Genomic DNA, 15,237 nt, shown 5'->3' with positions numbered 1-15,237 from the left:
GTATATATATAGTGTATATAAATACATTACATTTCATACATTGTGGTTTTGTGCCAGCTATTATACTCACGGTTGTTCCTGATTTCTTGATAGATCAAAGGAAGGAGGAGCAGTTAAGCTGTGGGATCAAGAGCTGAAACGGTGTCGTGCCTTTAGACTAGAGACAGGACAAATGACCGACTGTGTTCGCTCTGTTTGTAGAGGCAAGGTAAAGGAAGTGTCATGACTTTAAAATAAAGCTTATAATTTGTGAGTTGATCTGTAGCATTAAATATAAGGTAAATTGTTTGCTTCCTCTTTGTCTTATAGTTACTATTTGAAATTGATGGTTGAATTAGAAGGTGCTAACAGCTGATTTTACAGCAGAAAAAGAACCACAAACCACTACTTAGGAGATGTTAGTCTCACTTAGGTTAATGTGCTGTATGTATTATTATCAAAGACTAACCAAGGATTCCTTTTCTATTTTCACACTTCAAATATCTGAGTTAGAATCAATAACTCAACTAGCATAATGATTTATAAATAGCTTTTTGCTTCAACAAAACATAGATGAGTTTAAAAAATAAATTATCTTTGATTATTTGGTTACTCGATTTCATCAATCTGTCTTGACAGAAGCTTGACTGTAGCTTTGGATTATAACTTCGTTACTTTTCCTCACGTGTAGTTAATGTATTAAATCAGACATACTTTTTTTACTGTCATTTAAGGGCAAAATTCTCGTTGGGACAAGAAATGCTGAAATAATCGAAGTTGGAGAGAAAAATGCTGCATGTAACATACTAATTAATGGTCATATGGATGGACCAATCTGGGGCCTAGCAACGCATCCTTCCAGAGATTTTTTCCTTTCGGCTGCAGAAGACGGCACAGTAAGACTCTGGGATATTGCTGAAAAGGTAGGTGTTTGAGAATAGTTTAGAGGGGAAAAATATATATATCCTAGGCTTATGGTGGTGCTGAGGACCTGGAACTTGTTTTGTAGTATATTTTGAGAATAATTCATCTGATAGTGGCAAACTTAGCATAAGGTATTTTTAAAATACGGACAAATAGAAACATTTACTCTTCTGGGCTTTTATTTCTTCACAGAAGATGCTGAACAAAGTCAGTTTAGGACATGCAGCTCGTACTGTTTGTTACAGCCCAGAAGGCGATATGGTAGCTATTGGCATGAAAAACGGAGAATTTATTATCTTGCTTGTGACTTCTTTAAAAATCTGGGGGAAAAAAAGGGACAGAAGATCACCTATTCAAGATATCAGGTCAGAAAATATACTGCCTTTGTCTGTTGTAGTATTCTAGAAGTCTGTATTACTTTTATTTATAAAAAATACCATATGATGACTGCAGAGCATTGCAATGATATTTAAGAGATCTGGAATCAATGAGTGAATTGTGGAGTTTGTGTGATTACTGTGGTACCAGGAATAAAAAGGAAAGAGGAGGTACAAGATAAGAAATAGCAATTTGTCAGAAAACAGGCAGTACCATAGGAGGAGTGTCAGACTGTGTTGCCAGGGGTTAGTTAAAATGTAGGGTGGATCGGGAAGTAAATGGCCAAGTAGGAACAGACCATCCTGATCAAGGAGCAGATGAAAAAAAGAGCAGGGTGAGATGATGTGTAGGTGGTAAAATGTGATCAGAAGTTTACTGAGGAAGAGGGGAGTGTGAGAGATGAGGGACATGTCTATCTGTCAGTTTGCTTTTTAGTGTTTTTTGTTGGAAAGGAGTTAGCAGCAGTAAAATTTTGCTCCTGTTTCCTGAATGGAGGACAAGACTTTCTTCTGTGAGATAAATTGATCGTGATCAGCTCAGGGAAGCTTCTGGAGAGTACAGTGGGGTGAGTGGGAGAAATACAAGCAAACAGGGACCTTGCTGCAGGAGGGTAGGAGAGCCCTGCTTGGAGCTATGGGGCTGCTGCAACCAGAAAGCTGACCCATTGTATGTCCTAGAGATAAGAAAACCCAAAAAACTTTCCTACTAACACAAAAGGACCTGTAAGGAATCTTTTCAGCTTAGGAAGCTACTGAGTTTTAAGACTAGAAGGCTGGAGGAAAAAACCTACTGCAAACATACACTGGACAGATGAAGAATTTTATTTCACATCTTTTTATTCAGTACATTTCATCTAGGATGTCTGGCTTTTCTTCATTTACAGCATTTCATTTTTCTAGTTTGTAGCCTTGTATGTGCAGCGATAGTCAAAGTCATCAGGGCCATGTCACAAAGTTATGAGACTAATGGGATCTGATAATGAACAGAGTTATTCCTAAGATGTTCCCAGTTCAGTTATATGTGACAGCTGTACCAACATTTTTGGCACTTTCTACTGCATACATGTTCCCTGAATATATTATTTGTTTCAAAATTTATTTTGCTTAGCAAATTAAAAAATCTGCTTCCCTCTTTAGTTCTGGATAGCAGGCATCTGAAATGCAGTTTTACCTGTGCTTCTCAAAATATTGGAATCTGTTGTAAATGCCAACCTGTGTTCATAAAACCCTTTTATCTGCTCAGGTTTAGCCCCGATTCTCGTTACTTAGCAGTTGGTTCCAGTGAGAATGCAGTGGATTTTTATGATCTGACATTGGGTCCCACATTAAATCGAGTCAGCTATTGCAAAGACATCCCAAGTTTTGTGATCCAGATGGACTTCTCTGCAGATAGCTCTTATCTCCAGGTATCAGTCATTAATTGTTCAAAAAACTAAATGGAAAGTGTACTCAAGATAGGGAATCTGCAAGTATTCTCCTTCAGCAACTGCTAAATTTGTAATTAAATGTAGTAGGTTACTGTCACTCCAGTGTTACTTTGTTGCAGTGATAAGTGGATGATGAAAATAGTTATCCTGGATATTAAATACAAGAAATAAGCATGGAAAGGAGAGACAGGTTTCAAAATCACTGTAATGTGTCTCCTGCCTTTTTATCTCTGTGATGCTGCTGGGCTATCTTAAAAGAGGAAGGAATACAGCCCGTCATTCCATGAGCCCCAGGGACCTGTGAATTCTTCATATCCCTGAGCAGACTGCTAGCATTACCCACCATTTCAGTGCCAGCCTTTGTGGAGCAGCACCAAAATCATAGTGTTGTATTCCCAGCCACAGGGCTTAAGACAAAATACAGTAGGCATGCTTTGCTTTCTGTGTTTTGTTCACTTTTGAGAGGAGGAACAAGCTTCTCTTACTATCAAATCAACATCTGCAGGCTGAGAGGGATACCTTTGTGTCAGTTTTAAAGACAGAAGTTTATTTTGCCTTATTTATACCCACACATGCATAGTAACACACACAGTATACAGAGAGAATGAAGATTTGGTGCAGAATGAGAGGTGTTTCAATTATTATTTATTAGACATTTAAAAATGGGAATATTTCTTACACTTTCTCACTGTTGCTTTATATTTGCATAGATTTTTGAGAATTTTCAACACAATGAAAAAATGTTGTTAATACACAAGGTACTTATAGACTAAAAGATAATGATCAAGAAAATGCTTTTCAAAGCTCTTTAGAGTTATATCTTCATCCTTTCAAACAAATTAATGTATTGTAAATTCTCTCTGGTCATCTCAAAGGTTTCTACTGGGTCTTACAAAAGGCAAGTCTATGAAGTGCCTTCAGGAAAACAGCTTGTGGACCAGGCTGTGATTGACAGGATAACGTGGGCTACTTGGACAAGGTAAATGATTCACACATTTACACCTGTTACAGCACTTGTAACTTCCAGGAGAAGCACCTGCTGTCTAAAAGCAAATTTCATCCCTTTAAATATTAGATATTTTCTTTTCATGCACTTGTCTGCTCTGGCAACAGATGAGGTAAGTGCAGCACAGCAAAAGGAAGTGCATAGTGGATTCCCTCAGTGGAACATGAGCTGTTTGGGCAGTGAGGACATCCAATAAACACTGATCTCTCTAATGTGTACCTTTCTATTCATTGTGTTTCTCTAAGTGCCTTGGATACGTCTCTAGCAGCCGTAGTCGTTCTTCATGGCACGCTGTACAAATTACCTGGAATGCTCACCATTTGCTTCAAAATAGTGCTTTGGGGATAAGAGTACAGGGAAAATTAAAACAGATCAAACGTACCTGTACAAGACTATGATACTTCAGGTTTTATTTACAGTATTACACTAACGGTATCTTGTATGTTAAAACTGCTATTAACATTTACATATTTTTAAAAGACATTCAGAAGTACTTCAAAGTGCCTTAAAGTTATTATACATTTCATTCAATATAGACTTAGAAATTACATGAAGAATCGTACCATGTTTTATTTTTATTTCACATTTAAGTAATTTATTTTACATTCTGTACAAATCTGATTTCCTGTGCCTCCTGTTTTGAATTACTATCCTCTGATTAGCATTCTCAGACAAAAACTGAAAATAAATTATGGAAAATTTTCTACATATGAAACACTTTAAACTGTAGTAACCCTGCCTGTTTTGCTGCAACACATCACTAAAACTACAAGCATTTTAGAGGGCTCTGAAAATCTCATTTTGCAAACTTTCTGTTTTCTGCTTGGGTCATCCATTTTTGTCACTTCTTTGATATAAAAACAAGAAACCTGTGTTTACTGTCCCCGTTCAGTATCTCTTAAGTAAATTCCTGACTTAATGTTGTGTGTTGTCCTTTGATTTGGGGGCAAAGAATCACAGAAAAATTTCTAAATCCTTCACTTCTTAACAAATGATAAAGTGCTTGTTTCTGTGCATTTTTTGAAGTATGAATATGCATTGTAAGCAGAGCTGAAAAAAAAGCATCTTTTCACAAGACTTTGCAAAGAAATTTTTACAATTTTTTTGGATTCTTAAGATAATTATGTCATCTGTTTAGGCCAGTGTCTATCTCTCTCTGATTATAATGAAGAATCTTCAAAGGATTTAAGGAAACTTTTAATCTGATTTATATAAAAATATTACAGGATCAACAAAACATGGTTATGATGATGTATTTTTATTTTCCAAAAGCCAAAACTTATTAATCTAATGCTTTTGCTATGACATTCTAGTTTTAATTGTAATTTCTTTAGTGAGTTTTTTTTGTTACTGTTTTTGGGTTTTTTTCAAAAGTCTCACTGGACAGTTTTAATACTATTGATTTCACCTCTGCTTCTTAGTGTTGTCGTGGGCCATGTTATTTGGGGAATTACATTGCTGAATCAGTTTCAGGAGTGACTATGGAATTATACAAAAATTAATTACAGAGTAAAACCTATACGAGATGTGTATGTGTAAGAATAAAATGTAAAAATTACTTTGTTATAAAGTCAGTTACAATATGAGGGCTACTTACTGTTTCCTTATGCTGTTTTTTTTGCTGCAGTTTTCAAAAGAATCTTTTGCTCTTCTGTTTCAGTGTTCTGGGGGATGAAGTGATTGGAATCTGGTCCAGGCATGCTGAGAAAGCTGATGTAAACTGTGCCTGTGTCTCTCACTCGGGAATCAATCTTGTAACAGGCGATGATTTTGGCATGGTCAAACTGTTTGACTTCCCTTGTCCTGAAAAATTTGTAAGAACTTGTTTTTGCATCTTTACAACAACAAATACTGTGGATATCAGGGTCCTATATAGTTTCTGTAGAAAACCTGTGATGGAAATACTTCCTTTTCTAAATTTGTAGCTTTTTAATGAATCTCTGTAACTTTAGCTCTACTAAGTGTGCTTCACCTCAAAGCTTTGCTACCATTTTGTGCAGTAGCTCCTGCTGGGACCTCTTACAGGGGTTAGTATTGTCTGCCAGTCTGCGTTGGCATAGTGCCTTGGTACTGAAAATCTCAAATCTTTAGTTCTGTTTATCCACGTCTTCAGTCTCCATTTGACAGATGAGGAAGACAGCTGGTAGTTTTAGTCCCATCTGTGTTATTTCCATGGATGAAGAGTTGTCAGATTTTTTACTAACACTAGCATTGATAATTTTCAGCATTTGAGACTGCACAGTGTAAACTTCATACACACTCCTAGCAAGAAGAATTTTTTCAATCTTCTGAATTGTACGCAAATTTTAGATGCTAATCATGTGACACGACATATTTCAATTTATTATGTTATCATGAGCATTGTTCCCAGTTTGCAGATGCTGTCTCATTTAGTGACAATTTGATCTGCATTGCAGCTCAATAGTCATTCTCCTTCAGGAGACATTTCCCTTTTGAGAACCTATGTAGCATTCTGAATGATACAAATATGTGATGTGTTAAAAAGGCAGATAAAAACATGCAGACCTTTGTTGATTTAGGAGGACACAGTATTTAGACTCTCTCATTTTATTGTTTGTTTTTTTTTCAGGCGAAACACAAACGATTTTTAGGTCACTCTGCCCATTTAACTAATATTCGATTTACAAGTGGAGACAGATACGTGGTCAGTGCTGGAGGGGATGACTGCAGGTATGTATCATTTCCATTATTGTCAAAAAGTACCCAGCAGTGGACAAGGACAGTCTGTAAGAATATAAAGCTCAAGTTCAGACTCTTCATCTCTCTATCTGTGTGCTTGCTTTTCTATCTGTATATAAAGAAATGGATATTTGCAGCAAAATAAATAGCCCAGATGAACGGTTAAGATTTAACAAATTATGTTTACATCTGTATTCAGAGCATTATACTTTTAATTTAAATGTTTCTTTTGAGTGTATTAGCCATTTCTTTTAAAAATATCATAGTCTTTTATATCTCATATTTAATGTCATTCTGACAACACAGCTTATTTGTTTGGAAATGTGTGCATATGCCTCACTGAGAGAGAACATGGAGAGCTGCAAAGAGGACGCTGCATGAAGTACCAGGCATGAAATACCCAGGATTGCGATGTGACATTCTGCTGTGCCCTGCATGCCTAAGACATGGTGCTGATCCAAGACACAGAGCAATCTGTCTCTGAAAGACAAGTGTCTAAAGTCTGTCAGAAGGATGGACTGTAACAAATACGCTGAGGCCGTTAGATTTCCTTCAGTATCGGATAATCCGGGTTTGTATTTCACTCACTGCCAGATGTTGAAAATGAAATATGTGGATAAAAGGAAAAAGTGAACTGTTAATCAATGTACAGTTTCACAGTAAGACCCTGGGGTTTTACTCGAGAGATGTTATTTCTGACCTAGTGGTGTATATTGATCTGTTTTCAGCATGAATGTTTTTCCTTTAAGTTTTGGGGTCTGAATATCATAAAAAAAAAAAAAAAAGAGTACTCCATATTTTATTACGGAAAGAAACCATATATTGACTCTTAAATATATAGTATTTTAATAAATGTTTAATTATTATAATGGAAATTATATTTCTATGACTGGTCAAAAGGAAACATCATCCGATGAAGCAGAAAATAAGAGCTGATTTAGATATTTCTGTATGTAGAGGCCTGGGTCACAGTCATGTCTGGTGAAAGCCTTTGGAAATGCATGATCTTCATGGCTAATTTAGTGTTTTTGTTGCACTTAAACATTAAATTAGTTCTGTGAGCAAAAATAGATTTGCTCACTTTGCGAGTGCCTTGCCCACAACCTAAAAGACTAACTCCAATTTTTGCCTTGTGAATAAAAATATTCTCAGTGGAAGAGAGATTATTGCTGTGTTACTTGACTGGGCTGTTTGCCTCTATGCTGGAGATGTGGACTAGGGTGAGGATTTTATAGTCCTCATAGTCGATAAAGCTTGGGATGTCACCAGTTGCAAAAATAGAATTTCATAGCAATATGAATTGATTTTATTTTCTCAGCGTCATGGGGGGGATTCAGAGAGAATATAAACTTTCCAAACATTATATTTTGTACAATTGAACTTTTTATCAGAGTTAAGAATAGCTGAGAGAGGTCTTTACTCAGATTTCTCTCCCAGTTGTAAAAAATGTCCAATCATATGCTTCTTTAAGTGGACCTGCTGTCACCTCTAGCGTAAGTGCATTTATTCTATCCTGCGACATCACTGGGACTCTGAAGTTGAAAAAACATTTCAGTGTTAATGAAAACCTGAACAAAGCTGTGTTGTGGGTACAAGTGAGGAAGAAGTCATCAGCTGCCTAAATCATGTCATAGAGTTACATTACACAAAACCTGTTTTTTCATCAGTGCAGTTAATTTTCATGCAACAGAAAAGGGAACAGAAATCACTAAATTACTGGCACTACCCTCATAATGACATTCTGCTGTGAACATAAAGCTGCTCTTCTCTGTGCAACCAAGCACTGCTTCAGTAATGGTGTTTGCTTAGGTTAGGCAGTAGGCTTTGGTATTATTCACCTCTTGCTCCCTCTCATGCCAGACAAAAGTGAAAAAGAAGCCTCATGTCTTGTGAGCATCTTGTGTGCATGGGGGTTATGGAGCAAAGGGGAGGGCCTGCATGTTGAAGAGAAGGGGGAGAAAAGTTAATGTGCTCTTGTTGGTCTTAAAATGCTTACGTGCTATACAAAGCTAGTTACCCAACAACCTTGGATAATGTATTTTATATGTGAAGCTGTAACGAGTATTTATTTTAAAGTTGATGAACTAGACAGTTACCAGGTTTCTTGGCATGAGAGTTGTTAGAAAGGTTTGCTAGTCACGCAGCTGCTGTTCTACAGGAACAAAAACTCAGTGGGTTCAGTCATGAGACCATACAGGGAGATCTTGCCAGTAACGTTTCTGACATTAGGAGAATTGCATGTGAGAATGAAGATGAGACCTGATCTGTCCCATAACCTTGTTGCCTGCCTGTTTTATATGGAGTTTAGTATCTGGCATGTAAATCTTATCTATGCCAGAGAAATCAGTTGCAGTATCTATCATCTGGCTGTGATTCTATCCTTTATTAAACACATCTGTGCAGGATTTCTTAACTTGAAGTAGGGTTTGTCCAGCCTCTATTTTAAAGTTGTCCTTCATCAGTTCAAATTGGAAGGCTGTTAAGAGTTCCCTCATAGTCTCTCCTGCTCAGACTGCCAGATCAGAGTCTTAAGTTTTCTGCCTCTTTTGAGTTTTCCCCTCAAAATCCTACGCTAGTGTCTCCCAGCCTCATGATTTCCGTAGGCCTTTGCCTATTTAAAGAAGTACATGGACTATCAAGAGGTTTGTTCCTTAGATCCCTGTCACTGGACACGTTCCTCTTCTCCCATCTGCTGTGTGAATGCTGTGCCTCTCTACTGATAACTTGTCCATTGGTGCTTCTGTCCTGAGGAATCTCAAAGGCCACGCCAGCTGTGGGGCACCAGCGAGCAGCTGGCAGGCACATTGCAGCAGGGCTGCCCTGCTGAAAGCTGCAGGGAGAGGCTGAGCCTCCAGATCCTCCTGCTTCTTCACTCCCTTCCAAACTTCACCGCTACTGTAATGGGCTGGGATGGAAGCTGGAAGCTCAGGAGCTCTTTAGAAACAAAACTACCAGCCTTGTTCCTCTTGTTGCAGCCGGCGTTGGTAGCGAGTATTTTCCCTGGCAGACTACTCAGTGGATTGCCAGGTAAAATGGGGTCAGCCACCTGGGAATGGTCATGAATGTTCAGGAGTGAGTAGAACTTCAGTTGCAGTTTTCTTCCTGAGGAGAACGGGGAGCATATTTTGTAGGATAGGTTGTGATTCTCTGCTGAAGAGAACAGCTGCCTGTACACATGGTTAAAGATGGCAACTTTGTGGGGTTTTTTTGGTCTTTTTTGTCTGTGATGGTGCTTGTTACTGTGCCTCATTTGTTGTTTACATGAAATGCTACTGTAGTAGCTTGCTAATTGTTGCCACCTGTGCTTGAAGCACGTGTATACAGGAAGAGACTGCCTGTTTCTGTAAGCAGTAGGAGCTCCTGACTGGCTGTTCAGCAGAAGAGTTAAGAGGATGACAATAACTTCATAGAATAGGTCAGGGAAGAAGCTGGAATGTGGAGGGACTAGTGACAACTTTTCATTTGGAAGCATCAAAGAGAAGAAATGTGGGAAGCAGGGCTCTGTCTGAAGCTGGAGAAAGCCTTTTCTGTGACTGTGCAGCACCAAGGAACGGGAAACAGAAGTTCTTTGCATAATTTGCTCACTCATAGGAGATCATTTAGTTCTCTGGCTTAATTGTTTTTCTGGCCAGCAGCAAACATACATCTTTGGAATCTTTAAAGTCAGCAATATCTTTTGTAATAAAAGAAATAAACTAGTGAACTGATTAAATAAAAGCAAAGTGACGTTTCACTTAAAAAAAATAAAGGTGCCCTTGAAAGCTATTTAAGTGTGCTTAATCCAGCTGCTAGGAGTAAAAAAAATAATTAAAAAGAAACATATTTAGAACTGAAAATTTCCATAGTGCAGGAACTGAAGAACACAGTTGAGATTAGGACAGAGAGAACCAATTAGCCAAACTTACTGGATCATTTAGACTTTAAATCTTAATTTTTTTATTCTTAAGGGGGCAGTCATTGTATATGACTTTCTGATTTTGATAGGGAAGACAAGAGGTGGTGTAAAACTAAAGATAAAGAAATAATTTCAGTAAATAAAGGCTACTTTATCACTTGTTGACAGTTGAAGGAAAGCACTCCTTCAAAGTTACTTCTGACTTTGCCCAGGATCAGGGTTTCAAAATGAGCAAGATGCATTTTGGACTAACTCTGAACTTCATACAAGTCGGGCTAATGCTGACCTGGAATTGTTCCATTAGAAAACAAGACACATTGCAGACAAGTTATCTCCTGGATCTGGCAACTAGATCAAAATAGAGAACTTCAATACCAAGAGCAGCACTTGGACAGCATTCAGGGGTGGCTTAGTTTAAGACAGCCATTCACTTCTCTCAGCTGCTGTCTAAACCCCAGTATTTGACTTGCAAGTTTGCCAAGGCAAACAGTGCCCTTCTTTCTGCAAGCCCTGAGCATCTGCCTGTGCAGCACCTCCCCTGCTTCCTGGCTTGCACCCTGCAGGGCTCAAGTCTCCATGTGCACATGGATGTCATTAGACCTCTGCACTGGAATCCCTTCTTGGACTTGCTCTGCCAGGTGTCTTAGTGTGTCAAGTGCAGGATCTTGGTTTCAAATACAATTCTGACATGGGCAAAGTGACATTTCCCTGTTTTGTTAACAGTGTCACAGATGTGACAAGCCTTAAAGATACATTTTTTTTAATTCTTTCAGCATAAGCTGTAGAGAGATGTCATCTTCTCAGTATTTTGGACAAAGTGAATCATCCTGTAAACTCTACAGAAGAGGAAGTAAGATTGCAAGTCACAAAATGAATTGCCACATCAGTGGTTTTTATCTCACTGGCTGTGTTGCGTTTGCATACTTTTTTGTTTTCATGGATTTCAAATGCTTGCTCACAGTCCTAAAGTTCATAGTACTGTTTGATTTTTGCTCACATGGATAGATAGGTGAGCTTGCCAAAGCCACTGTGCATTCTTTGTACCAGTCCCTGTGGTGTGGTTACACCAAACCCATTTCTTTGGCTTTCTTCTGCTCGTCCATTAACTTTAACTCCTTTGACTTAAGACGTAAACTCTGCATATCTCATTTCAGAAAAAAAGATAATAGTTTTAGCTGTATAATAGGCCTAAAAGCCACCATAAGTTTCTTTGCCAAAATCATTCATGAGTAACTAAAAATTAGTGGGTGGGTTGGAAGGGTAGGGTGTGTTTCTTCAGTCCACTGTGTGCTAGAACAGGTAACCACTGCCCACCCCAAGGGCTCACCAGTCATCGCCTTGATCTGTGTTTTTGTTAACTGTTAAATCAGCAATCCAACCAACCTCACTTTTTCTTTGGAAAAAGGCATGGAACATAACAATACGAAGTGTAAGGTCTGAGCACTGTGACAATAGGCAATTATTGTGTTTTGCATTTCTTTTTGAAATTATGGAAGATAGGATGGAGAAAACAGTAACAGGAAATGGGTAAACGTAAACATGGAGAAAAGGAGAGAGGCAAAGGCAGGACCAAAGAGCCAGCACAGGGCAGTGGTGGGTGTCGGGTCAGACTACTTCCTGGCAGACATCTTGTTTGAAATGGGAATAACCAGGGGCTGAGTCTGGAGTGTAGGTACTAGAGAGCAGCAGACTGCTCAAGGGAAGGCTGCAAGCAACTCAAGTTGCTCTGGTTTTGGGAAGATGCAACCTCTCCCACTCATTGCTCTTTCTCCTCCCACTCATTGCTCTTTTCTCTCCCACTCGCTGCTCTTTCCCCTCCTGTAGCTACCAGGACAGCTGTTAGGTGCTGACTCACAACAGCTGGCACAGATCACCCACTGCTGCAGTGTGGGCCTGTTGGTAACAGAGAAAAGCTGTAAGTGTAAACATGTGATACAGTACTGAGAGGTCAGGTTAATGAGTTTAAGGATGTATTTTAAAATGTGACTCATTTTCCCCCATAAACCAAATGTGGATTGTTTTAATAGGCCACATGCACGGTTATGATTTATCCATATTTTAGTTTCCTGGGCTAAATGCATTTTTTGTAATGCATTCTTTAAGCAAAAACTACTAAACCAAAGAAGTATGATGCTTTAGAAAATCCTTAATAACCAAGCTGTCTGAATTACTGGCTCTTCCACTTCTTTCTGATCAAAACATTTAATTATTCACCAGTTCTTGGTTCTGTTCCCTGACACGCGCAACATTTAAGGTGACAGATATTAAAGCTGTGGCCTGTATTATCCATTTGACTCGAGGTGTGTTGGTGACAGGTGTTTGCAGAGGGCAATCCAAGATACACAGGAGATGAATCTTCCTTCGAGGGGGTTCCTTGCCTGAGGCCTCCACATGTAGGCACAGTAGGTCAGGGGAGGTGGTGTAGGCCTATGAATACATACATGCAGAAGATAGAAGTAATAGAAATAAATTAGTAGAGTTCTTGATTTTATAAACTGTTACAAAATAAGGAGATAATTGAGTTAATGTAAACTTCATGTAATAAAACCCTACTCATTACAGGTTCTACTTAGACAACTGAACTGCCCTTCTGTCTCTAGCAACTCTTGGTAAGAAGCATAGTCTGCTCACAAAGAGCTGGACTGATGCTTTTCCACCAGCTAGAGCACAGCTGGGTGTGGGACATGAGAGGCAACACGCTTCTGTCGCTGAGTGTGGTTGAATTTCTCTTCCAAAAGCCAAAAGAGGAGTTTCCTTTGTTTGTTGTGGGATAACCTCAAGACCCTACAAAGTTATTTTGCCCTTCTTAGTACAGATCCTGCTCAATTTGGGCACAATTGTCACGTGAGAGCCTATTTAAAAACAAAAAAACCCAACAAAACCTAGAAACCTCAAACTTTTTTTGTTGATTTTTCTTTTTTTAAAGATATCCCCCAAATTATTGCTGTGTTCATGCCAGATGTGTCTGATTCACACCATTCTACATTGTTACAAGCAAGCTGGTTGTACCCATGGCCCCAACACAACGGGTGTTTTAAACTAGAGGATTAATGTAATGTGTGCTTTACCACTTTTTCACAAGCTGAATTCTTCTCCCGCAGGGGACAAGTGCTGCTGTCCCATCATGATGTGTAACTGCAGCTTCCGTAAGGCTAGTGCCATCTGCTGCTGCTCCCTGTGGGGCTGGGGCAGGACACAAGTGCTGGAGGACAAAAATGTGCAGTAGTGAAAGGAGTGATGCGTTGGTAGGTTCTGAAAAAGGCAAGTAGTAGGGGGATTTTAGTTTCAGTCCTCCATAGAATTACAACACTTTTGCTGGGGAGAAAGCTTTTCATGCAGTATCCTCCAATTATTAATTTGCTTTTAGCGTTACTCTCATTTTTCTGTTTTTCTGGTGTTTCTCCCCCCGCCTCTTCCCACCAAAGCTCATAACCCAGGTCCTGTTCCCCCATCCTGCAATCCCTACATAAGTACTTTTTCAGCTGCAGTAGCTGTAGCAGGTCAGCCAGCTTCCCTGTCACTAAGGTGACTCACAATACAAAGCCTCACATTGCTGAAAATGAATTTTCTATCAAGATGCACATTCTTGAGATTGGGGGGGAGGGGGGATCTTTCCATGCCCAGCAGGTAAAAAAGAGAGTATTTATTCTTCCCAAGAAGCAAAGCAGGTAAATAACTTTTTCCAGCACGATTTAAAATCTGAATAGGGAATGGTCAGCTGTGGGGCCTTAAGTATTCCAGAACTCCAGGATTTTTTTCAAACACCAGTCACTCCCAGGACACTCTATGCTGTGCTCTTTGGGAATTTAGTAAATAGGCTTTCTAAAGAAACCCTAAGCATGAGCACAGGCACAAATTGCATGGGGGGGGGAGGGGAAGGTTTTCTATCCGTTAGTGCAGTGTTGGTGCTGTTGGGTAGGACTTTCCAGATTTCTGGTCTGTTTTTCCTTTACTTGCCATTTCTTACCATTGTGTTGTGTTTCTAGGTGCGAAATAGCTCTTTTCTTTTTTTAAAAAAGCAGTATCTGGTAATTATAAACTTTGTTGATGCTTTTTAGTTCAGCTACAGGTATACAGCATGTTATAACAAGTAATGGAAAAGCTCCATGACTGATTTGTGAAGAAAGCTACTGCATTTTTAAATCGAAATTTCATGCACTAATACACTTAAGACCACAATGATCACTTGAAGTAATATAAAAATCTGAGTAAATGCACTAGAACCAATCCCTGCAAAAATACATAGACTGTTAGCTTTGTGGCTTGGTTTATTCACTTTTGTTTTAGCAGAGAAAAATCAGCAGTTGCCTCATGCTAAACACAGTACAGCAGGTTATCAGCCATCAAGCTGTTGAAATTCAGCAGTGGAGGTAGCACTGGTTTTCTGCTGCCCTTGCAAGTTCTCATCTCCTCATCTTGCAGTGAAAGCAGCTTCATGGTGGCAGCTCTTTCTGGAAGGGACAGTTGCTGCAGGCCTTGGAAAAGGCTATAGAAAAATAATGTCATTTGCAGTTTTTCCTCTGGAAATCCATTTCAGCTTTGCTCCCTACAAGGGAAGAGCCCATCCTCTCCTCCGCTCCCGTCAGGTCACCTTAGGAAAGTATTTTACTGTAGTTCTTTAAGCTTAAAATCCAGTTGTCGTTCAGAGTTGTTGTTTCGTTATTGAGTGTGTCAGATAATCCCTCTTGCTTTAACAAAGGGGAAAGAAAAAAGAAAAAAAAAAAGAAAAAAAAAAGGTATTTTAAACTAGTCCAAAGGTATGGTCATGTGTTACTGTAATGAGGATCATGCTTTTAAGTGTATTCCATTTTGGTTTCCATTATGAACATCTAATCCCTGTAACAATATATGTTTATTCAAAGTATACATATATATATATACATAAAATTAAATGTCAGATTTTTGCATTAATTAAATTTTTTTAAATTT

General features: G+C 38.8%; 1 protein-coding gene across 2 annotated transcripts in view; it reads left to right on the top strand.

Annotated features, from left to right (window-relative positions):
* The window catches only part of EML5 (EMAP like 5), a 110,122-nt gene extending 95,399 nt beyond the window's left edge, over positions 1-14,723 (top strand). For both annotated transcript variants that reach the window (XM_051620279.1, XM_051620278.1), the window contains 8 exons: positions 94-208; positions 714-902; positions 1,096-1,268; positions 2,524-2,686; positions 3,583-3,686; positions 5,374-5,527; positions 6,304-6,404; positions 6,720-14,723. In XM_051620279.1, coding sequence (XP_051476239.1) covers positions 94-208; positions 714-902; positions 1,096-1,268; positions 2,524-2,686; positions 3,583-3,686; positions 5,374-5,527; positions 6,304-6,404; positions 6,720-6,756 — 1,036 coding nt within the window. In that variant the 3' untranslated portion in view covers positions 6,757-14,723. The remainder of the gene's footprint in view (positions 1-93; positions 209-713; positions 903-1,095; positions 1,269-2,523; positions 2,687-3,582; positions 3,687-5,373; positions 5,528-6,303; positions 6,405-6,719) is intronic.
* Positions 14,724-15,237: the final 514 nt, after the last annotated feature.

This window comes from Apus apus, chromosome 5 (assembly GCF_020740795.1).
Source record: "Apus apus isolate bApuApu2 chromosome 5, bApuApu2.pri.cur, whole genome shotgun sequence".
NCBI classification, from domain to species: domain Eukaryota; kingdom Metazoa; phylum Chordata; class Aves; order Apodiformes; family Apodidae; genus Apus; species Apus apus.
Note: the sequence above shows the minus strand (reverse complement) of the source record. Positions and strands in the feature narration are given on the sequence as shown.